At 41.8% G+C, this 26,489-nt stretch overlaps 1 protein-coding gene across 1 annotated transcript in view; it reads right to left on the bottom strand.

The window, feature by feature from the left end:
- The window catches only part of LOC126354700 (putative sodium-coupled neutral amino acid transporter 7), a 70,581-nt gene that overhangs the window by 32,119 nt on the left and 11,973 nt on the right, over positions 1-26,489 (bottom strand). Inside the window, exons 2-4 of the mRNA XM_050004517.1 lie at positions 2,616-2,740; positions 1,549-1,747; positions 1,272-1,407 (exon numbers count right to left, since the gene is read on the bottom strand). Of these exons, the coding sequence (XP_049860474.1) occupies positions 1,272-1,407; positions 1,549-1,747; positions 2,616-2,740 (460 nt within the window). The remainder of the gene's footprint in view (positions 1-1,271; positions 1,408-1,548; positions 1,748-2,615; positions 2,741-26,489) is intronic.

Below are 26,489 nucleotides of genomic sequence, written 5' to 3'. Positions count from 1 at the left end.
AGTGTTTCATGTAGTAACATATAAGAAATTGTCAATTGAAATTATAATTCACAAGACAATATAGTGCTGAAAAGCAAAAACAACCTGAAACTTCCCTTAAACACAAAAAGAAAAACTACATCATAGTGAGATGGAAAGGGTAGGTGGGGTGGGGCAGGGGGGGGGGGGGGGGGGGGGGAAGATTATGTGATTATGTAAAGCAATGGGAAGATGAAGAACACAGAGATATAATCAGAATACCAAGTATATTGTGAGAATTATGACAGGACATGTGAACTTTTTCATTCAATAACAAAAGAACACTTATCAAGAAACAAATTACCATTGTATTGTCAGCATTTTATGGCACTACTGTATGCATCACACTTGCATAAATGTTTCACTGTTGTTAAATATTCATCCTGATTAGCTACTATTTCATCACACTAAAGTGGCACCTGATAGACAACAGACTGATGGAATTTGAAAATAAAGATGTTAAAGATGTATACTACTACTACTAAGATAGTGGCTGACATGAAGTGTCTTCAAAGATATGATCACGTAACTCCCAAAAGTATAACACAACCATGTTGACATACAATATCTATTTATCTGTATTCAGCATTAAGGCATAACACCAGTTTCACACACTTTCAATTATGATATACAAAGTGGAACTCATATTCAGTGAGGTAGAGCATTCCGACTGAAATTATGTGTCCACATTTCATTCAGAAACCCATGTGATGCAAGCATGACCCCACATACCAAGTAACACAGTAGCATAAATAATTAAAAAATATTACTAAAGTCAATTCTCTGGTGCTGACTTTGGTATAAGCATGCATTTTAATATAGTAGGTGCCACACCACAATGGGTAATTCAAATGATATAGCTCACCTCCAGGAAGAGCTCTCTCTTTCTTTGTCAGGGGATAAATTTATTATTTGGAACTGCCAGTGCACAAGTTCTCTGATAAAAATTCAGTTCATGACTAGCACTAACTAATTAATCTCTTACTACAACAACATCTCTTATTAAACTTGTCCCTCTTTTGTTTTGCTTTGACTTGATGAAAGAAATGCTAGTAGGTAAGTATTTTCAGTAGTGAAGAACTTCATTCATGCAGCAATAAGACTGGTAAAAATGTTAAAAGTCACAGTTACAAAATCTACCCGATTTCAGAGATATCCAACTCCATAAAAAGCTACAAAAATTAAATCACAAGCACATGACTGTAACATTTGTAGTTATATTACAGATCAGAGAGGCGTTATGTTCACCTTACCTGACATATTTGAGAAAATCAATCCTCCTGGAATAACAAAATGGAAGAATACACACTGTGGAGCTTGCCACTATTGTAAAGATGCGATTCATATACCAGTAATGGCAGAAGTCAGATCCGTGAAGTGACGAAAATACTTCAAATAAATAAGAAAAATATTAATTTCAATGAAACAAAACAAAACAGAAATATAAAACAAAATACTACTAAACATAACAGATCCTTGCCTAAAGAATCATGCAACTAGCTAATGAGCAAGAGAGAGTTTGTTGGGTACCTCTGTCAAACTGATCACCTATGATGACGAGGAAGGTGAGGCAGGTGCCAAAGCAGTACAAAGCGACACAGAGGCAACACGCGATAAGACCCGGAGTTCCACACAGACCCTCCAGTATATCCTGCAGTGTGCGCGCCCCTGTCTCGTCTGAACAGTGTGCCAGCGTCACCAGTGCTCCCAGTATCCATACTAACAGTACCTATACAGACATACAGCACACATCATTGCAGTGCTGCATCATCATACGCAAGCAAATACCTGACACTTTAGCATGGAAAACAGTAGCATATTAAAATTATGGTAAATTATAAATGGACGTGCTCTACTGAAGGGGCACATAAAATTCCACTATAAAAATCATTCTGTTTCTAATATGAAAAAACCAACTCTTTCCATTGATACTGAAAGATGTGATAAGCAGTGCTTGTTTGACCTGACTACAACCACACGACAAAAAAAATTGCAAGTATCTACCAAAACATCAGAGGCTTTCAGCCTGACAACCCTTACGAGAGTGACACTGTATATGAACTTGTCACCTGCAACAACTACATGCTGATCCAAAAGACAGACATGAGTAATATAAGACTATAATTATGTTCATCTGTCTGATGATCCTCCTTATATGACCATCTTTTTTAACTGGTTGAAAACTTCATTGATCCAGCAACCTATGGTAAGCTGAAGCCAGAATGGTGAGCTAGCTCTTCCACATACTCAGTATAGAATTATACAGGTATTTCACCAGGTCCTGCCCGTTTCCCTTCGCTGAATGATATTAGTTGATTTTCATTATGCAGTGCTTATCTCAATAACTACCACTCATGTGATGACAACTCTTTCCTTTTGTACATGGTAAGCACAAGTGGTAATGTGAGAAATTACCACCACCACGACCACGACCACCTCCACCTCCACCTCCACCTCCACTCCCAACCCCTCTCCTTCATAGGCACAAGATGGCTGCCTCTTATGAAACAGGATATAACCACCTCTTAATTACTTGGCAATTTTAACATACTACAGCTTTGTTTAATGTTATTCTATTTATGTTCCAAATGACTTACCACCTGCACAACCACAGCAGTTGCTATTCCACCAGCCTGGTCAAAAGCTTGAGGGAAATTCAAAAGACCAGCTCCCAGAGCAGCATTCACTATCAGGAATATAGCTGATACTCGATTGGAGCCACCTGAAATTTATCATCATTACAGTGCACTTCTCAAACTTACAAATTTCTTTATACAAGGTAATTCAGAAAGGAAAAAACAACTTCAATTGTTCACTACAAAAAACTATAAAAGACAGAAAAACACTGCACAAGTCACTGGATAAAGGAAGGTTCAGAGTTTTGATACTGCCAAACTGCGGCCTATTTGTAGCAACATGGCGACTACACTACAAGAGAAATCATTTTGCGTGTTGGAATTTGCATGGAGTCAATCTATTGTTCAAGTGCAATGTGCATTCTGCCCTCAATTCAGCAAGAATCCACTTCTATGCATGCAGATTTATGATTAGCATCTAAATTCATGGAAATTGGCTGCATATGGAAAGGGAGAGCACTGGTCGACCACACGTCTCATTAAAATGTCAAGCTTATACAAGACAAACTCACACTGAGCACTCTGAAGACTACAAGACAGGCAGGTCAGGAACTTCAACTTCATCAAAAAATGGTAGGGAATGTCCTGGAACAATGTCTGCATATGAAGCCCTAAAAGCTGCAATTATGCAGCAACTGCATCCCAGCAACCATAACAGAAGGTATGAACTTTGCATCTCAGTACTCCAGGTTGTAGCAGAGGAAACTTTTCTAAACGACTCATCTTTTTGGGTGAATCAATGTTTCATCTATTGGATAAGTGGTGGTGTCTCTTTCAGAGACATGACTTGGCAGCCCTCAAGATCAATATGCTAGAGACAGTGCAGCATTAGAACGTGCCCATAGCAAGATGGTGCTATGACAATTTCAAACATGCACAACAAATGCCTCTGCCAAGAGGGATATTCAACAGAACCACACCCAAGAGTATCATTCCTTGGCGTCATCCACAGAATGAGGTATCATGCAAAAATTGCTACCTCAAGACAGCACCAAAAGTAAAGATAATCACTGCAAGACACAGCAACAAAGCTGAGATATCTGCATAGACATGCCGCCAGTGTTTTCTTATACCACCTCAGCAAGAAAGTTATTTATGTCTGGAAACAGCACAATTCAGCCCATTCTCTGTGTAATCAGTAATCAATTTTGATAATTGCAACGACAATATCATCGCAGTACTGATCTGGCTGTGTACAAGTAGAACAGTTATCATGAACTTATTATCAGTTGAAGACTATTGTACTCTGATGCGAACTTTCATTCTGTAATAAAGAACTGAATGATAAGTAGCAGCAGCAACATCAAATTCATGTCATCTATGCAAGCACTAGTCGTTTCCAAAATTATGTATTTACCACAGCCAAGTTTTAATAAATTACTAGGTAATAATTTGTGTGTATTGCAGCATCTGCTAGATCTCCTCCTGAACTTGCTACAATATGCCACATTGTAAACGAAGATGATCCTTTTGAGTTCTTTGTCAGCCAGCTAATGGCGACACTGAAAGATGCAAGTTTTAGTGAATAGTCTTCCCATTCTTCCTTGTGGTTCAATGTGAACCAAGACACCATTCCTTTGCACCTTTGTCTCTTTCTGTATAACAGAGTATTTAACCATGTCTTTATCCCCATGAGACTGAACTACTGCAGCTTAGTGTGCAACAGATGACCCCATCATTGTCTCAACAAACAGCAACCAGTGACTGCTCCAAGTTTCACTGTACAGAGGAAAATTAGCCCAAACATCTTGTGCATCTGGATGCCCACTTCATAACTTACAACATAAGGTGTAAACCGAACAATGAAAGTCCAGAATGGAATTTAACAATATTATGAAAAGGGAAGTGTAATTCTGGATACAACTTAAGACAGTCTACACACACTGCCTCTGACAATGGACAGCGCGCCATACCTTTAATGTTTTAAGCTGTGAAGTGGGCTTCCATGTGTACAGTGGTGTCAGGTGTCACTGGCACAAAGTGAGTAAAGTGTCAGTTGAGCTCAAGTTTGGGAGCCCATTGTGTCCATACAGAGCCATGAGCTACGTGATGTGTTGTACCATATGAGTGAGTCCCCACTGCTGTGGGTTGACCCTCAGCAAAACATTAGCAATTCAAGAAATATGATATTCCCGACAAGAGTTTTACAAAGGTTTGCGGCGTGATGCATTTTCATGTTCAGGTCAACTGTGTCAGCAATATCTTGGATTGCAGTGAGGACTGTGTGTGTGACCATTGTTACAACATGTGACATCATAATCAGAATTTTGACCTGTCATGAGATTAACCATAATTAAAGTGTGAGATGAAAGTAGTGTCTGCCTCATACTGTGTCTAAACAGAATATAGAAGTCAAACAGTGTGAAACATCTTTGCACTGGAATCTGCAAACACTTCATCACAGTGTGAACATTGTCAAGCAGCCAAACCCTGATTAGAAACAACTTTCAAAGCAGCTAAATCTGATTTACCATTTATCTACTAGGTCATAGCCATATCAAATTTAAAGTTAGGCTGCCTTTTTAATAAATAACAATTAACGTCATATTAACCAGGCATGTTTCAGCTGGAAAGGTATTTCCTTTGTGTGGTCCCTTGAATGCCAGGATGCATTCCAGCAGTTAAAGGAGACATTGGTAAGGTGCCACCATCTCATTCATTTTGATCCAGCTAAGCCTGTTGTCTTGGCTGTGAATGCATCTTCTTAGGAGCTGGAACTGTGCTCTCCCATAAAATTGGTCCTTATGACAGCCCTATTGCTTTAGTCTTGAAAACTTAACAAGGCACAGTACAAACACAGTCAACTTATATATGCTGTTACCAAGTTCCACCAATTTTTCTATGGTTATAAATTCCATTTGATTACAGGTTGATTAATTTTTAAGAGAGCCACTTCAGTTGTACTTACAATTTATTCAAACCACGACCAGTTTTGGAATGTTAAAATCCCATTCATAATAGGCGGCCAAGTGAGTTAATGCAAGGGCCCCAAATCATTGCATCTTGCACAGAAACTGTTTGCTGTAAGGCTGCCACACGGTATCAATGCCAGCCACGTGGTTGGCATTCATACTGTGCAGCCGCCTGATAGTGGGCAGTTTCCACCTGAGAAGGAATGATTTGGGGCCTTTGCACTTACAGGCCAAACCACACATTTTGCATTACCAAATACAATACTTTTATACTCCTGAAGATGGGATTTTAACATCCTGAAACTGACTGTGGTTTGAATAGATCATTAGGTCAACTAAAATGGATGTCTTTAAATTAATTAATCATGCCCCTCAGCTATGGATATTCTACAGACCAAATCTTGTGATTACAGATCACCAGCCTTTAACAGCTTTGTTCAATCCTTCCCGCAGTCAGTGCAAAAATTGCAACTATGGGCTCTGTTGTCGTAAAATTATCACCAGGAATTTTTGTACAAGCCCACTCCACAACATTCAAGTGTTGACTCCTCTCAATTACTATTAATGTTGACAGAGTTTTTATTCATTTGAGGAATAATATTATCAAATAGATACTCGGGATTTTAAAATGCTTCAAAATTTTCCTCTTGGTTTTCGGTGTATTGCTGGAGCAACTACTTCAGACATACCTTTTCAGGTCGTTTTGCAATACATGCACTACAGGTGGCCATGTATTTGAAAAAATTCCCCACTCAGTGGCGCGTAACTACTTTTCGCATTGCCACATGCTATTCGTATTATCATGTGTTTTGCTGTTGTGTACAATGATGATGCATGGGTTGTGATTCCTCACCAGGAAGATGTGCCTTTATTGCACCAATGTTACTGGCACATAGGTAGCACACAGAAACTCAAATCATTGTACTTGGCAGGGCATGGACACCCAGATTGAGCAAACCACCAGTCTAATGTGTGTGGATAGCATTAATCCACTCTGCCACAATGCTTCGAGCGGTCACATCCATCTGAACCATGGCAACACATACACATTGATTTTGTGGGTATATTCTGGAATATGCGAGTGTGACTAGTGGGAGACGACCACAGAAAATTTCCTTTTGAAGTCCCTACAACATCAGCCACTACTGCTAGTAAGGTATAAGCTTAATCTTCTATTTTTTGTCTCCAAGGTCTTCCTGAGGTCCTTTTTCTGACTGTGGGCCACAAGTTACATCAGCCAAATTTCAACAGTCTTGTACCAACAATGGCATATACCGTGTAACTACTGCACCTTATCTTCACGTTAACAGTGAAGCTGAACGTTTCATTCAAATGTCCAATAGTTATGTACAGAAACTGTTCCTCCCACACATGGGACCAAGCATTGGGAGCATGATGCCATCATGTGTGTTACGTCATTTACCTTACACCGTGCAAGGTTCTTCTAGGCTGCATCGGCATCACAACGACCAGCTGTAGCACTCTTCTGTCTGATTCTGCTGCAGAATTTTTGCACACACGCCCAGTACACCACTGGCATCCACAGCAGCACTCATCTCTGTCTCTCTGCTAGGCATGGATGGCACTAGGCAGCATGGTGCTGATGGATATCAATGTCGCGCGACCTCCGGTCCACCTGCCAGAGACAATGTCCCTGGATCTGCCACTCCCAAACAGCAGCACAACACCCCTGGAGTCCCACTTGCAATCCAACTGCAGTGTCTGCATCAGGGAATGGTCATCGGTCATCGTTGCACTCCCTGTCTCCTTATGTATGTCCTATGCCCCCCCTCCCCCCGCCCTCTTTTCACCTAGAGTAGCCATTTGGCAACACTACATGATGGCAGAGTGGAGCATGGAGTTTGGGGGGGGGGGGGGGGGGGGCGCACATGGCGTCATCCATAGAATCAGGTCTCGTGCAAAATTTGCTACCTCAAGATGACACCACAAGTAAAGATAGTCATTGTAAGATGCATCAATGAATCCAAGATGTTGCTGTAGACCCCCCCACCCACCCAGTGTTTTCTTATTTTGCCGCAGCCAGTAATTTTTGTGTTCAAGAGCAGTGCCGTAGAGCCCATTCTATACATAATCAGCAATCATTTGTAATCATCACAGGAAATATCAGGCTGCATGTGAACAGAAGAGTTATTCTGAACTTATTGTCAGTTAAAGACTTCTGTATTCTGATGTGAACATTCATTCCGTGATGAAGTGCTAAATATTGTAAGTGTTAGCGCCACTATCAGTCTCATGTCATCTGTGTGGACACAGTTTCCAAACTGGAGTATTTACGATGTTCAAGTTTTAATAAATTACTAGATAATAAGTTGTATGTGTCTTGTAGCATCTGCTCAACCTCCTCCTGAACTAGTCTTGCCACGAAATGCCACATCATAATAACATATACTGCCATGGAGTAGATCCACTGATCACTTCATACTGCGATTTTGCCTTAATCATAGAAAAATTTGCAAGTTGTCTTGAACTGACACACAGCTCATCTATCACTACCCTCAGCTTTTGCTTCTTCCACAAAAACTTCACTTTGGGTTACCATTACACATGTACATTTACATATAACACAGCCAGCATGTACAAATAGGATCTGATGAGTTAGGTTTTAGATGAAATTACACCAGATGAAGCAAGTAGGCAGAAAAAGCATATAGTAGTCCTGCTGATCTTTGGGCAAGAGGTTGTTTTTTTCTTTCTTCCTTCCTTTTTCCTCCTCCTCCTCTAAAAAACTTCACTCTTACAAGTGGCCTATCCTGATGGCCAGTTATAGCCAGCTGCTCAGTGTCACTTTATTCATTTCTGCTTCTGTGTAGTTATTAGTTTTCTATTTCTTATTCATGAGTGGGATAACCAATGAATGTTACATCTGGCTGCCTGTTTCAGAATGTTACCATTACAGTTAAGTCTGAAGGTCATATGGGCTGCAAGGCTATGCATCTAGTCTATATTCCCACAACAATCAAATCAATCACCCTCACACTCAATACGGACACATCAATAAAGAATACTGTGGGCTGGCTGAAATGTGAAGTGGAAGCCTCTGAGATATTTAGCAAGCCATGGAATGCATATCGGAAACTCAGATTAGAGGCCACATGAGGGAAAGTGTTCCCTGCAGTTGACAAAGATTTTCTCTCTACTGAGGTCGAAGCTAAGTGTGACAGTGAAGTTATCTGGTCGGGTATGTCAGGTCCAAGTGAAACCACACTAATTGTTGGATGTTTTTACCGGCCACCCAATTCTGCTCCAACAGTTATAGATTCATTCAAAAAAATGTCTATGGTCAGTAGCGCAAAAAATGCATTACTAGTTGGAGGCAACTTTAACCTACTGAGTGTAGTCTGGGATGTCTATGGACTCATTGCAAGGGGAACAGACAGGCAGTCATGCAAAATAATTTTGAACACATTTTCTGGAAACTGTCTTAAGCAACTAGTTCAGCAGTTCACATCAATGGAAATATCTTTTATGTTGTAGCTGCAAATGGGCTGAACCTTACCAGTAAGGTCAGTATAGAAATGGGGATTAGCAATCATAATGTCATTATAGCAAACTATGGCTACAGAAGTTTTAAATCAGTTAAGAAGGCTAGGGGTGAGTTTCTGCTAGAAAGAGCACATAAGCAGTTGTTAGCATCTCACTTAGACAGTGAATTGACATCATTTGGTTCCAGTAAGATGGATGTAGAGGAGTTAAGGGCAAAGTTTAAGCAGACTGCAAATACTGCTCTGGGGTATTACATGCCTAGTAACTTGATTAAGGATGGAAAAAGACCCACCATGGTTTAATGATGAGATCTGGAAACTGCTAAGGAAGCAGCAGCAGCTGTTGTACTCTCAGTTCAAAAGAGAACACACAAAGGATGACAAGCAAAGGTTAGCAAAGATTTGTGTGTCCATGGACACAAAGCATACAACAACTACCACCATCATACCTTAGCAAAAGTTCTGGCAGAGATCCCAAAATAACTCTTGTCCTACGTAAAGTTGCTACATGGGTCTAATACTTCCATCCAGTCACTTGTTGGCCAGTCTGGTGAGGCAGCTGAAGATAGCAAAATGAAAGCCAAAATTTTACATTTCATAATTCAAGAAATTGTTCACACAGGAGAATTGAACAAACATACCATTGTTTGACAATTAGACTCCCGTATCGAAGACATAGTAATAAGTATCACTAACAGATAAACAACTGTAGTAGTTGAGAACAAATAAGTCACCAGGCCCAGATTGAATCCCAATTCGGTTTTACAAAGTAGTCCACAGCATTGGTCCTTTACCTATCTTACATTTATTATGAAACTCTTACACAGCACAAAGTCCCAATAATTGCAAAAAAGTGAAGGTGACTCCTGTGTATAAGAAGGCCTAAAGAACGAACACACAAAATTACACACCAACATCACTAACATCAACTTGCTGCAAAATCCTTGAAGATATTCTCAGTTCAAATATAACAAGTTTTCTTGACACTGAGAAGCTTATGTCCATGAACCAGCACAATTTTAGGAAGCATCACTTGTGCAAAACTCGGCTTGCCTTTTTCTCACATGATATATTGCGAACTACGGATAAAGGGCAACAGGCAAATTCCTTATTTCTAGATTTCCAGAAAGCATTTGACATGGTGCCCCATTTCAGGCTGTTGAAGAAGCACATAGAACAGGTTCCCAGATATGTTAGTGGCTCGAAGACTTCTTGTGCAATAGAACTCTGTATGTTGTCCTCCAAGGCGAGTGTTTATCAGAGACAAGGGGTATCGTCAGGCGTGCCTGAGGGAAGTGTGATGTACATAAATTATTTGGTGGATAGGTGGGCAGCAATCTGTAATTGATTGCTGATGATGCTGTGGTGTATGGAGAGTTGTCGAAGCTGAGTGACTGTAGGAGGATACAAGGTGACTTAGACAAAATTTCGAGTTGGTGTGATGACAGTTTGCTCTAAATGTAGAAAAATGCACGTTAATGCAGATGGGCACGAAAAACAAACCTGTACTGTTCAGATACAGCATTAGCTTGACACTGTCATGTAGTTTAAATGTCTGGCAGTAATGTTGCAAAGCGATATGAAATGGAATGAACATGTGAGGGTAGGGGTAGGAAAGGTGAATAGTCAACTTCAGTTTACTGGGAGAATTTTAGGAAAGAGTGGTTCACCTGTAAGGAGACTGCGTATAGGATGCTGGTGCAACCTATTCTTGAATACTGTTTGAGTGTTTGGGAACAGTACCAGGTCGGATCAAAGGAAGACACTGAAGCAATTTGGAGCAAGCTGCTAGATTTGTTACCAGTAGGTTTGAACAACACATAAGTGTTACAAAGATGCTTCGCAAACGCAAATGGGAATCCTTGGAGGGAAGGGGACATTCTTTTTCGAAGAACACGATTGAAAAAATTTAGAGAACCTTCATTTGAAGCTGACTGCAGAACAATTATGTCCAACAAACACTGCAAGTAAGAACCACAAAGATAAGGGCTTGTATGGAGGCATAGAGATAGTAGTTTTCCCATTGTCCTATTTGTGAGTGGAACAGGAAAGGAAATGTCTGGTACTGGTATGGGTTATCCTCTGACATGCAGCGTATGGTGGACTGCAGACTGCAGACAAAAGTCACCATTGACTGAAAGAAGCATGTGACATTAAACACAGATATTACAAGCCTCAGAATGACCATTATCAGCCACATTACTGCTTCATGAATTGTTTGGTCAACTTATTTTCAAGCATTTAGCTAAACAGTTCATTTACCACTAAGGTACTTCTTTATTCCTCTATAGGAGAAACGCTAGCTTCCTACGTTTAATCACAGACGTGACATAACACAACACCTTACACTCTCATCTCCTTTGTGTTTCTCTTTTTAACCAGTGGTGAGGTGTTTGAAGAATGTAAACATGCTATATGCTCACCTCTAAACAACACTGTTCTGCTAAGCAGATCCTCTACTGGGCTGTTCAAATGAGCCAGGTCAGTTGCTGTGTTGTGCCCAGTGGCACAGACTGCTGTGTACCACTACACTTCTCACCGCTGCTACATTACCTCACTGCAGACTAGAAATCTACCACGTCCTTCACTAAAGATCTATGTACTATGTATCTCTCCAGTTCCACGTTAATCAACGAGCATGTCGCCCACACAGTTTGGGAGGACTGCTTTCCTAACGTTAACCTAGTGGTGGCTGCTTTGCACAATTGTCTTATTATAATCCTTATTGGTTGATTGGTTGGTTTAAAAGAGGAAAACGGGAGAGGGGGTGGGGGGTGGGAAGGACCAAACTGCGAGGTCATTGGTCCCTTGTTCCCGGTAAAATAATTACACAACGGAAAGACTAAAATAAAGGATATGCACAGCGCAATAACAGGAGAAAGGAAGAACCAGATGAATGACAGAAGGACAGCCAACACAACTACCGACAAAACAGGAAAAGAAAACCACAGAGAAAAGCAAGAAACAGGTATAAGAGGTAAAAACAAGAGAGCCGATGACTGTGGCTGGCTGATCATGAGAATAAAAAGCCAGCCACTCTGCAGCACACTAAAACATCCACCCTAAAAGCATTAGAGTGAAGAACACAAAGGACATGCACTAAAACTTATATAGAATGATACAACCCACCACCACATATAAAATGTAAAAGTAAACTAGCCGATGAGGTATTGTCAGGTAAAATTAATGGCAATGAGTCCAGTAACTGAAGAGTCTGTTGCAGGGCACGCAAGAAGGACAGCTCACCAAAATATGGGCCACTGTCAGCAGCCAAGCACTCCACCGACACTGAGGTGGGTCATCAGCTGATTACACATGACTTTGCGGCCGTGGGCTACAGCCCATGACCGCGCCTTGTGGATGGCTCCCTCTAGGCGCCGCTAAGCAACATCAGTACTGGTGGAGCAGTACGAAATGCACAAGTCGTCTGCATACAGAGAAGGTGAGATGGATGGCCCTACAGCTGCTGCTAGAACATTAATGGCTACTAAAAATAGAGATATACTCAATATGGAGCCCTGCAGGACCCCATTCTCCTGGATATGGGGGGAACTATGGGAGGCACCAACTTGGACACGGAAAGTACGAAGCGACAGGAAATTCTGGATAACAATCCAGAGCGGCCCTCTGAGACCCCACTCGTATAATGTGACAAGGATATGATGTCGCCAGATCGTGTCATAGGGCTTTCGTAAATCAAAAAAGGCGGCAACCAGGTGTTGGCATCTAGAAAAGGCTGTTCGGATGGCAGACTCGAGTGACACAAGATTATCAGTGGTAGAGCGAACCTGCACATATGCACACATGACCACCATGTCTAGGTGCTGAGGCCAAAATGCAGGGGCACGTTGAATGAAAGCAGTAATCTGGGGTGGAGCAGGGAGAAGGGACAGGGGGAAGAATAGCAGGGTATTGTGTGGGGGGGGGGGGGGGGGGAGAGAAGACCACTGTCCCACAGAGCATGCAGGAACTAGACAGCAACAGGACAGGGCTGTCAGATGAGGGAAGGTGCAGGGGGGGGGGGGGGGGGCAGCAGCATGCAGAATCAGAATGGAAAGAGGCGGAGAAGTGAGGGGGGGGGGGGGGGGAAGATTAGTGCCTTTATTGGTGGAGAGCAGCGTACAATTAGGGTAACGGGACGTGAACTAGGAGTAGGTGACCGGACGGGAAGGGGGGGTGGGTTGGGGGGTGGGGGGGGGTGGGTTGGAAACAGTTAGGTGGAGGGCACAGGGAAAGTAGGCTATGGTAGGTAAACAAAAAACCCCTGGTCTGGTCCAGACTCATTTATGGAATCTTCATGATATGGACTCAGGGCCAAGACACCCTATCCTCATTCCTTCACAAGCTCTATGACTTCCTGGACACTGACCACCTCCTCTTTGATGACTCCAACCGCACCTCAGTCCACATTAAATGCACCAACAGTACCTGCATTTTGACAGTTGCCATCCCTTCCATACCAAAAAAAATCCCTCCGATACAGCCTGGCCACTTGCTGACGGCTTATCTGCAGTGACGACAAGTCACTTGTCCAGTGTACCGAGAGTATCACAAAGGCCTTCACAGACAGGCACTATCCTACCAGACCTAGACCATATACAGACTTTCTGTATCATTTCCTCACTAACCACCAATTCTCCAACTAATCCCAAGAACCAGCTACAAAGAATGTACCCTCTGTCGTGCAGTACAACCCTGGACTGGAACAACTGAATCACATCCTTCATCAGGGCTTTGACTATCTATGATCATGCCCTGATTATGGGAGACATTCTACCTAAGATCTTCCCCACCTGTCCTGAAGTTGTCCTCCATTGGCCGTCCAACCACCACAACACAATAGTCCATCACCATGACACTCGCAACCCCTCGCCACAATGATACAATCACTGTGGAAGACCCAGGTGCAAAACTTGACCAATCCATGCACTAAGTACTTCCAGTCTTGTCACAGACTTATCTTACTCCGTCAGAGGCCCAGTCACCTGTGAAAGCAGCCATGTCATATACTAGCTCTGCTGCACTCCTCGCACAGCTTTTTATATTGTTTCTGATTACCAACCACCAGGCCCCAGGATGAATGGCGACTGCAAAACTTTGGCCAACAGCTAAGTGGACCATATACACAACGTGCAGATGAACATAACATGATTGATATCAACAGCTGCTTCTCAACCCAAGGTATCTGGATCCTCCCCTCCACCACAAGCTTTTCTGAATTGTGCAGATTGGCATTATCCTTGTAACACATTCTCCACTTCCCAAAATTATCCTGTCACCATCATAAAGTAATGCACTGCCCCACACACTCCACCCAACAGTTTCCACCCTCTGTTTATTATCACCTATTCTCAATTCACACACCGCTCACCCTTATCGTGCAGTGCTCTCAGCCAACGCATTCTCTGGTCTTTTCCCCTTCTCTGCCCCTCCCTGCCCACCTCCCTTCCGCGCTACCTCTTACACTCTATGTGGCAGCCTTGTCCTGCATGCTCTGCCAGACAGTCCTCTTCTCACTCCCACCCATACGCCTGCCCCTCCCCTCCTCCCCCACTTTAGATTGTTGCTTTCATCCAACGCAACATGAGGTGTGTGGGTGGTTGGGTGTGTGTTTTTCTGAAAAATGCTTCGATCAAAAGCTCAATGTGTAACAGCCTTTCCATGTACCAGTTTGCAACCCAATGTGTTATCTTTACAGTAAATAGCAATATATCTTTTTATTGAAACCATCTTGTCTCTATCTTCTCTCTTCTATCTGCTTGATATCATATGCCAAACCTTTAGATGCAGCTTAATGGCTACAGGTGGATCCGTCACAAACACACAAATTAGAAAATTTGAATTAATGAACAAAAAAATATTCACCAACAAAAAGAAATAATGTAGTTTCCCAGTACAATAATATGAACTGATGCAGCAGCAGCAACAATTTTCCATTTTTAAAGTAATTCCTATTTGAGTACAGAGGACAGAACTCTTCCAATTTCGATTATGAATATTGGAACATATGCATGTATGTGCGTTTTGTTGGTCTGTTTGTTCCAAAGGAGGACACACTCCTAAACTTAGCAGTATTTGAATCTTGTACTTGACAGCTGTTCAAAGTTTCAACTCTACTGAGAGTGGTTGCTTTTAGTCCTTCCATTATTTGTGGTTGTAGCAATTTATGAGGATGGTTTGAAAAGTTCTCAGAACAGAATAGAAAAAAAAAGTACTTACATCGCTGAAACTTTTTTTTATTTTTCAATGTAGTCTCCTTGTAGATTAAAGCACTTGGTCCAACGATGTTCCAGTGCCTTGAACCAATCTTGAAAATACGTTTCCTCCAGGCCTGCAATATAGTTGTCAATTCCAGCTATCAATTATCCATTTTTTCAATTTTTGGAAGAGATGGATATCTGACAGAGCTGTACTAGGTGAATAAGGCAGGTTGGCAACAATTCATACCTTAGTTTGTGTTATTTTGCCATGGCGACAGGACGCATGCAGGCATGCATCAAGAGTCACAGCACCCTTCTTGCAGATAATTTTTTCATTTCTAATTCTTCAGTTAAAATGTCATATACCCTTTCAGATGACATCTGACAAGCATGGGCAATTTTATGCCCTTTCAATTGGTTATCCTCCATGACCATTTTGTGAACTTTGGCAATGATTTCTGGAGTAGTGACACATCTTGGCTTACCACTTAAAGGATAATCATCTAAGCTCTCCTGACCAAATTTAAATTCATTTGTTCAACTGGCAACAGTTGAATATGAAGGAGCAGAGTCCCCCAGTGTATTCTGGAAATCGGCATGAATGTCCTTTGCTTTCACACCTTTCTTTATGAAGTACTCAATCACTGCTCGAATCTATACTTTTTCCATCTTCACAAATCACTACGCAGGAACAACAACAGAGCCACATCAACACATAGCTCTCTTCCAAGGGCACTGACGTGGCATATGTTTTCGGGCAACAGTCAAATTAATATCAGGTGAACAACCTGTTGCGCTAGCACTGACCTCTCCTGATGATTCTGAGAACTTTTCAAATCACCCTCGTATGTTGTTGATGGCCTTATTGTAGGCAGTGACAAGAAAGAAACTACAGCTTTTCTGAATAATTTAGAACATGAATTTGACATCACAGTAGTTTGTTTCATAAGTGACTTTGTTCTTCCTTTTGTGGTTTCATTGGGAAAACAAGGTAATAATGTGTGTTGGTTTGGTCAAGGAACACCTGGTATCAAAATCAGACAATGCAATGAATGGTACAGTGCTAGAATGCACAATGTTTTGTGTGTGTCTGATGCAAGTACTCCTTTTTTCTCAGGCAGAGCAGCAGCATGTAATAGTTAACTATAAAAATGTCCAGATTTGGGAGAAAACAACAGCTACAGTATCATGACAAACTATGTGGAAATGGGCTTTATATGTTGAATATGTGTGCTGTCAGACCACAAAAGAGCAATCAAGTGAATTTAGTGACCTCCTCAGAGACTCTGCAAGTGTACAACAAAAGGTTCCACCATAAAAATAAACAACACATCAACAATACCTTGAAAGAAGGTTTAGATCAAAGCTAAATGTTGCAAGGATGAATTTTGTTGTGGTTGTGTGTTAGGAAAGATGTACAGCATGTGACTCAAACAACAAGCAAACTGTTCCACAATTACTGGTCAATTAACTCATGCAGATGTCAATGGACATCCATTTGCAAGTGCTCATTATTTTGCAATTTTGAAAGACTGTCACAGTAAATTTTGTCAAATTTCCTTTCTGAAACACAAATATAAAAAAAAACTCAAATCAATTATCATACTGTTAAACAATTTAAATGAGATGGAGGCAAAGAATTTAATTAGAAAGTTAAGAAATTGCTAATGAGCGGAAAGATCGTAAAGTAACGCACAATAATTTTACTAACAGAAAATTTAATAGATAACAAAACAAAGAACAAAATATCAGAAATGGACTTATATCTTTTATCTACTTCTCTACACAGTCATTTGTCTTCTCAATGCATTCCTCCCATCACACTGCCAGTTTAAATATGCCCTGTTCATAGAAGTCTGTTTGGTTGGATTATAGCCACCTGTGGACTGCTGATCTCACTTCCGCATCTGTCAGAAAGGTGGAAGGAGTATATAGAGGGTCTATACAAGGGCGATGTACTTGAGGACAATACTATGGAAATGGAAGAGAATGTAGATGAAAATGAAATGGGAGATACGATACTGCGTGAAGAGTTTGACAGAGCACTAAAAGACCAAAGTTGAAACAAGGCCCCGTGAGTAGACAACATTCCATTAGAACTACAGACAGCCTTGGGAGAGCCAGTCCTAACACTCTACCATTTGGTGAGCAAGATGTATGAGACAGGCGAAATACCCTCAGACTTCAAGAAGAATGTAATAATTCCTATCCCAAAGAAAGCAGGTGTTGACAGATGTGAAAATTACCAAACTATCAGTTTAATAAGTCACAGCTGCAAAATACTAACGCGAATTCTTTACAGACAAATGGAAAAACTGGTAGATGCGGACCTCGGGGAGGATCAGTTTGGATTCCGTCAAAATGTTGGAACACGTGAGGCAATACTGACCTTACGACTTATCTTAGAAGAAAGATTAAGAAAAGGCAAACCTACATTTCTAGCATTTGTAGACTTAGAGAAAGCTTTTGACAATGTTGACTGGAATACTCTCTTTCAAATTCTAAAGGTGGCAAGGGTAAAATATAGGGAGTGAAAGGCTATTTAGAATTTGTACAGAAACCATCTACATCTACATGACTACTCTGCAATTCGCATTTAAGTGCTTGGCAGAGAATTCATCGAACCACAATCATACTATCTCTCTACTATTCCACTCCCTAACAGCGCGCGGGAAAAACAAACACCTAAACCTTTCTGTTCAAGCTCTGATTTCTCTTATTTAATTTTGATGATCATTCCTACCTATGTAGGTTGGGCTCAACAAAATATTTTCGCATTCGGAAGAGAAAGTTGGAGACTGAATTTTCGTAAAAAGATCTCGCCGCGACGTAAAACGTCTTTGCTGTAATGACTTCCATCCCAATTCGCGTATCATATCTGCCACACTCTCTCCCCTATTATGTGATAATACAAAACGAGCTGCCCTTTTTTGCACCCTTTCGATGTCCTCCGTCACTCCCACCTGGTAAGGATCCCACACCACGCAGCAATTCTAACAGATGACGAACGAGTGTAGTGTAAGCTGTCTCTTTAGTGGACTTGTTGCATCTTCTAAGTGTCCTGCCAATGAAACGCAACCTTTGGCTCGCCTTCCCCACAATATTATCTATGTGGTCTTTCCAACTGAAGTTGTTCGTAATTTAGCACTCAGGCACTTAGTTGAATTGACAGTCTTGATAATTGTACTATTTATCGAGTAATCGAATTCCAACGGATTTCTTTTGGAACTCATGTGGATCACCTCACACTTTTCGTTATTTAGCGTCAACTGCCACCTGCTACACCATACAGCAATCTTTTCTAAATTGCTTTGCAACTGATACTGGTCTTCGGATGACCTTACTAGACGGTAAATTACAGCATCATCTGCGAACAACCTAAGAGAACTACTCAGATTGTCACCCAGGTCATTTATATAGATCAGGAACAGTAGAGGTCCCAGGACGCTTCCCTGGGGAACACCTGATATCACTTCAGTTTTACTCGATGATTTGCCATCTATTACTACGAACTGCGACATTCCTGACAGGAAATCATAAATCCAGTTGCACAACTGAGACGATAACCCATAGGCCCGCAGCTTGATTAGGAGTTGCTTGTGAGGAACGGTGTCAAAAGCTTTCCGGAAATCTAGAAATACGGAATCAACTTGAGATCCCCTGTCGATAGCGGCGATTACTTCGTGCGAATAAAGAGCTAGCTGCGTTGCACAAGAGCAATGTTTTCTGAATCCACGCTGATTACGTATCAGTAGATCGTTCCCTTCGAGGTGATTCATAATGTTTGAATACAGTATATGCTCCAAAACCCTACTGCAAACCGACGTCAATGATATAGGTCTGTAGTTAGATGGATTACTCCTACTACCCTTCATAAACACTGGTGCGACCTGCACAATTTTCCAATCTGTAGGTACAGATCTATCGGTGAGCGAGCGGTTGTATATGAGTGCTAAGTAGGGAGCTATTGTATCAGCGTAATCTGAAAGGAACCTAATCGGTATACAGTCTGGACCTGAAGACTTGCCCGTATCAAGCGATTTAAGTTGCTTCGCAACCCCTAAGGTATCTACTAAGAAACTCATGCTAGCAGATGTTCGTGTTTCAAATTCTGGAATATTCCATTCATCTTCCCTGGTGAAGGAATATCAGAAAACTGTGTTCAATAACTCCATTTTAGCGGCACAGTTGTCGGTCACAGTACATCGGCACTGTGCAGCGAAGGTATTGACTGCGTCTTGCCACTTGTGTACTTTACATACGACCAGAATTTCTTCGGATTTTCTACCAAATCTCGAGACAATGTTTCATTGTGGAACCTATTAAAGGTATCTCGCATCGAAGTCCGTGCCAAATTTCGCGTGTCTGAAAATTTTAGCCAATCTTCGGGATTTCACGTTCTTCTGAACTTCGCATGCTTTTTTCGTTGCCTCTGCAACAGCGTTCGGACCTGTTTTGTGTACCATGGGGGATCCGTTCCATCTCTTGCCAATTTATGAGGTATGAATCTCTCAATTGCTGTTGCTACTAGATCTTTGAATTTGAGCCACATCTCGTCTACATTTGCATAGTCAGTTCGGAAGGAATGGAGATTGTCTTTTAGGAAGGCTCCTAGTGACACTTTATCCGCTTTTTTAAATACAATTATTTTGCGTTTGTTTCTGATGGATTTGGAAGAAACGGTATTGAACCTAGCTACAACGACCTTGTGATCACTAATCCCTGTATCAGTCATAATGCTCTCTATCAGCTCTGGATTGTTTGTGGCTAAGACGTCAAGTGTGTTTTCGAAACCATTTACAATTCGCGTGGGTTCGTGGACTAACTGCTCGAAATAATTTTCGGAGAAAGCATTTAGGACAATCTCTGAAGATGTTTTCTGCGTACCACCGGTTTTTAACAAGTATTATTGCCAACATATCGAGAGAAGATTGAAGTACCCAACAACTATAACCGTATGAGTGGGGTATTTATTTGCTACGAGACTCAAACTTTCTCTGAACTGTTCCGCAACTGTATCATCGGAGTCTGGGGGTCGGTAGAAGGAGCCAATTATTAACTTAATTCGGCTGTTAAGTATAACCTCCACCCATACCAATTCGCACGGAGTATCTACTTCGCCTTCACTACAAGATAAACCACTACTGACAGACACAAACACTCCACCACCAATTCTGCCTAATCTGTCTTTCCTGAACACCGTCTGAGACTTCGTAAAAATTTCTGCAGCACTTATTTCAGGCTTTAGCCAGCTTTCGTACCTATAACAATATCAGCTTCTGTGCTTGCTATTAGCGCTTGAAGCTCAGGGACTTTTCCAGCACAACTACAACAATTTACAACTATAATTCCGACTGTTCCTTGATCCAAGCACGGTCCTGTATTTGGCATGCACCCTTTGACATTGAAGACCACCCCGTACTTTCCCGAGTCCTTCTAACCTAAAAAACCGCCCAGTCCACGCCACACAGCCTCCGCTACCTGTGTAGCCGCCAGCTGAGTGTAGTGAACTACTGACCTATTCAGCGGAACCCGAAACACCACCACCCTATGGCGCAAGTCAAGAAATCTGCAGCCAACATGGTCGCAAAACCATATGAGCCTCTGATTCAGACCCTCCACCCAGCTCTGCACCAAAGGTCCGCAGTCTGTTCTGTCGATGATGCTGCAGATGGTGAGCTCTGCCTTCATCTCGTAAGCGAGACCGGCAGCCTTCACCAAATCAGATAGCCGCTGGAATCCGGAGAGAATTTCCTCAGATCCAAAGCGACACACGTCATTAGTGCCGACATGTGCCACCACCTGCAGCAGGCTGCACCCTGCGCTCTTCATGGCATCCGGAAGGACCCTTTCCACATCAGGAATGACTCCTCCCGGAATACACACGGAGTGCACACTGGATTTCTTCCCCTCCTTAGCCACCATATCCCTAAGGGGCCCCATTACGCACCTAACATTGGAGCTCCCAACTATCAATAAGCCCACCCTCTGCGATTGCCCAGACCTTGAAGGCTGAGCATGATCCTCTAAGACAGGGCAGGCAGCTGCATCTGGCTCAGCTAGAGACAGTGCCTGAAACCTGTTTGTCAGATGCACTGGGGAGGCTTTCTGATCAGCCTCCGTGGATGTCTTTCGCTGCCTGCCACGCCTTGGAACTACCTCCCAATCAACTACAGGCGAGGGCTCAGCTTCACTGCGGGCAGCAACCGGGGCAACCACAGCGGCAGACCGATCTGGGGACAGACGGGACAAGGTTGACATCCCTGTGATACCCAAGTCCAGCCCCCCACAGTGGTGCCCATTGGCAACAGCCTCAAGCTGCGCAACCGAATTCAGCGCCGCTTGCAGCTGTGATGCGAACTCAGCCCTTATCCGAACACAGCAATCGCAGTCCCTGTCCATTCTAATCGATGTTGAATAACAGTTACTGAAACACGAGTCCATGCCTAGATAACGCAAGTGAAACACGCGAAGAATGTATCAACTAACCTGTACAAATGCCTAACAACTGCGCTACAATCTGCCTGAATTTACGATTACAGTAACTAAAACTCGAAATTACACCTCCTATACGAAACTCTCACGCAATTAAAGTAAGAATATACCAAGTAAACACTAAAACGCGATGCTACAACTCTCAAATACTATAATACGCCCGAAATATAAGAATTAAACAATGCAAGTACCCAAAACCAGATGGCAGTTATAAGAGTTGAGAGACATGAAAGGGAAGCAGTGGTTGGGAAGGGAGTGAGACAGGGTTGTAGCCTTCCCCCAATGTTATTCAATCTGTATATTGAGCAAGCAGTAAAGGAAACAAAAGAAAAATTCGTAGTAGGTATTAAAATCCATGGAGAAGAAATAAAAACTTTGAGGTTCGCTGACGACATTGTAATTCTGTCAGAGACAGCAAAGGGCTTGGAGGAGCAGTTGAACGGAATGGACAGTGTCTTGAAAAGAGGATATAAGACGAACATCAACAAAAGCAAAATGAGGATCATGGAATGTAGTCGAATTAAGTCGAGTGATGCTGAGGTAATTAGATTAGGAAATGAGACACTTAAAGTACTAAAAGAGTTTTGCTATTTGGGGAGCAAAATAACTGATGATGGTCGAAGTAGAGAGGATATAAAATGTAGACTGGAAATGGGAAGGAAAGCGGTTCTGAAGAAGAGAAATTTGTTAACATCGAGTATAGATTTAAGTGTCAGGAAGTCGTTTCTGAAAGTATTTGTATGGAGTGTAGCCATGTATGGAAGTGAAATATGGACGATAAACAGTTTAGACAAGATGAGAATGGAAGCTTTCGAAATGTGGTGCTATAGAAGAATGCTGAAGATTAGATGGGTAGATCACATAACTAATGAGGACGTATTGAATAGGATTGGGGAGAAGAGAAGTTTGTGGCACAGCTTGACCAGAAGAAGGGATCGGTAGGTAGGACATGTTCTGAGGCATCAAGGCATCACCAATTTAGTATTGGAGGGCAGCGTGGAGGGTAAAAATTGTAGAGGGAGACCAAGAGATGAATACACTAAGCAGATTCAGAAGGATGTAGGTTGCAGTAGGTACTGGGAGATGAAGGAACCTGCACAGGATAGGGTAGCACGGAGAGCTGCATCAAACCAGTCTCAGGACTGAAGGCCACAACAACAACAACAACAACAACAACAACATCTGTCACAAAATATTGGTCAGCCAGGACTTCCTTGACAGGGGCAAACAGACGAAAGACCGTCAGTGCAAAGTTCGGTCAGTACGGTGGACGCTGGAAAACCTTTGACACAAATTTGGCATTTTTTCATGAACAGGAGTAGCAACATGGGAGTGAGCATTGTCCTGAGGTTTGGCACCATCAGCAATTATGCTGTGATATTTGTCACAAAGGGCATGACACAACTTAACCAAAGTTTTAATGTAGGCTGCAGCATTCACAGTGGTCACATGTTCAGCAAAGTCTACCAACAACACACCATGCATATCCCAGAACACTGTCACAAGCACTTTCCTAGCAGACTAAGTCACTTTTTTTTGTACTAGCAAACCAGCATGTTTCCACTCTATAGAGGCCTGCTTGGTTTTGGATGTGTACACCCGTGAATCATCCCCAGTGACGTGATTGCCACTAGCATTCCTTGTAGACATGACCTTATCCCCACTTCGTGTGTACAGGCTGAAATTAGGGAAGCCAACTCACTATTTCAGGAAATATGCAAAATGTATCCAAATACAAACTTTCTTTGTACAGATTTTCTTAAGAGAGACTGCTTTATGAAACATGGGATGCATCTGAACAAAAAGGGCAAGAAACTTTTGTGTGGGAAAATCAGTGAAATGTTAGAGAGACTGAACAAACATAGTGACAGCATGTCATTACCATTAGCTCCAACAGTTTTAAAGCAAGCACCAGCACAAGTACGTCCACAAAAAATGCTAAAAGCATCAGAAACAATCACAGCGACAATAACAACAACAGCAGCTACACCAACAGCAGAGCCACCTCTGCTACCAGCAACGGCAACAGAATCAATGGTAGCTGGACCAACTCCGCCAAAAGTAGTAAAAGCATCAAGAACGGTTACACTAACAACAGCAAATGCAGTAACAACTCCATCAACTGCAGAGCCAGCCCTTATACCAGCAGGAAAATCAACAGCAAAAGCAACAGAACCATCATTAGCAACAGCAGAACCATCCACAATAGCAGCAGAATCAACTCCAACATTAGCAGAGCCAGTACTGTCAACTAAAAAAACTTCAGACAGCAGACGGAAGCCAGTGCTTCCATCCCATCTAAATGAGTTTTTAATGGAAACCAGAAAGAGGAGGAAGCCCACAAGAGAAACAGAGATTTGATCTTATTTAAGTCGGTAAAGCAGAGAAATCTACAACAAGGTATTTACAACTTTAAAATAATCCACCAGAATGTACAGGGTTTGAGCAAGAAATATGAACAATTAGACTTGTTTGTAAATTAAACTATGCCTGATGTGCTTGGTATTAGTGAACACTGGCTATCTGATGCCAAATTAGAACTTTTTAAACCCCTAAACATGGTACTAGCTAATAAGTTTTGCAGATCTACTATCGAGGTGGGGGTGTATCAAAGTATGCAAAGAGCACATTTGATTTTAATTCTGTAAATGCAAGTAAATATTCATTAGAAGGAACAATTGAATTATATGTAGCACGTATAAGGATACCAAATGATGAATTTTGTTATATGTTTATATAGACCGCCAGGTGGAAACATCGAAGTTTTCTTAACAAAGTTTTGTGACATGATAGAGAATGTTTTTATATCACACCTGCACAAGTTAGTAATTATAGGAGATTTCAACTATAAATATACTAGCAGATAAGTTACACACTAGACTATTCAAGAATACTCTGCTTGAATATAATGTAAGATACCTGATAAACACTGCAACTAGGGAGACTGAAACATGCCAGTCTGCAATAGATAACGTAATCACAGGTATTCGTCTTTACGATCTTACATCTTCTGTTATTATAAGTGCTTTGACAGACCACCATGCAGTAGAACTAAGTGTGCACATAAAAAAGGTTCCTACACACATTTGCTATAGATATTGTTGTTGTTGTCTTCAGTCCTGAGACTGGTTTGATGCAGCTCTCCATGCTACCCTATCCTGTGCAAGCTTCTTCATCTCCCAGTACCTACTGCAACCTACATCCTTCTGAATCTGCTTAGTGTATTCATCTCTTGGTCTCCCTCTACGATTTTTACCCTCCATGCTGCCCTCCAATGCTAAATTTGTGATCCCTTGATGCCTCAAAACATGTCCTACCAACCGATCCCTTCTTCTAGTCAAGTTGTGCCACAAACTTCTCTTCTCCCCAATCCTATTCAATACCTCCTCATTAGTTACGTGATCTATCCACCTTATCTTCAGCATTCTTCTATAGCACCACATTTTGAAAGCTTCTAATCTCTTCTTGTCCAAACTAGTTATCGTCCATGTTTCACTTCCATACATGGCTACACTCCAAACAAATACTTTCAGAAACGACTTCCTGATACATAAATCTATATTCGATGTTAACAAATTTCTCTTCTTCAGAAACGCTTTCCTTGCCATTGCCAGTCTACATTTTATATCTTCTCTACTTCGACCATCATCAGTTATTTTGCTCCCCAAATAGCAAAACCCCTTTACTACTATAAGTGTCTCATTTCCTAATCTAATTCCCTCAGCATCGCCCGACTTAATTCGACTACATTCCATTATCTTCGTTTAGCTTTTGTTGATGTTCATCTTATATCCTCCTTTCAAGACACTGTCCATTCCGTTCAACTGCTCTTCCAAGTCCTTTGCCGTCTCTGACAGCATTACAATGTCATCGGCGAACCTCAAACTTTTTACTTCTTCTCCATGAATTTTAATACCTACTCCAAATTTTTCTTTTGTTTCCCTTACTGCTTGCTCAATATACAGATTGAATAACATCGGGGAGAGGCTACAACCCTGTCTCACTCCTTTCCCAACCACTGCTTCCCTTTCATGCCCCTCGACTCTTATAACTGCCATCTGGTTTCTGTACAAATTGTAAATAGCCTTTCGCTCCCTGTATTTTACAGCTGCCACCTTCAGAATTTGAAAGAGAGTATTCCAGTCAACATTGTCAAAAGCTTTCTCTAAGTCTACAAATGCTAGAAACGTAGGTTTGCCTTTTCTTAATCTTTCTTCTAAGATAAGTCGTAAGGTCAGTATTGCCTCACGTGTTCCAACATTTTGACGGAATCCAAACTGATCCTCCCCGAGGTCCGCATCTACCAGTTTTTCCATTCGTCTGTAAAGAATTCGCATTAGTATTTTGCAGCTGTGACTTATTAAACTGATAGTTCGGTAATTTTCACATCTGTCAGCACCTGCTTTCTTTGGGATTGGAATTATTATATTCTTCTTGAAGTCTGAGGGTATTTCGCCTGTCTCATACATCTTGCTCACCAGCTGGTAGAGTTTTGTCATGACTGGCTCTCCCAAGGCCGTCAGTAGTTCCAATGGAATGTTGTCTACTCCGGGGGCCTTGTTTCTACTCGGGTCTTTCAGTGCTCTGTCAAACTCTTCACGCAGTATCGTATCTCCCATTTCGTCTTCATCTACATCCTCTTCCATTTCCATAATATTGTCCTCAAGTACATCGCCCTTGTATAAACCTTCTATATACTCCTTCCACCTTTCTGCCTTCCCTTCT

The sequence above is a fragment of the Schistocerca gregaria genome, chromosome 3, assembly GCF_023897955.1.
Source record: "Schistocerca gregaria isolate iqSchGreg1 chromosome 3, iqSchGreg1.2, whole genome shotgun sequence".
NCBI classification, from domain to species: domain Eukaryota; kingdom Metazoa; phylum Arthropoda; class Insecta; order Orthoptera; family Acrididae; genus Schistocerca; species Schistocerca gregaria.
This window is presented reverse-complemented; position numbering and strand designations above follow the sequence as displayed.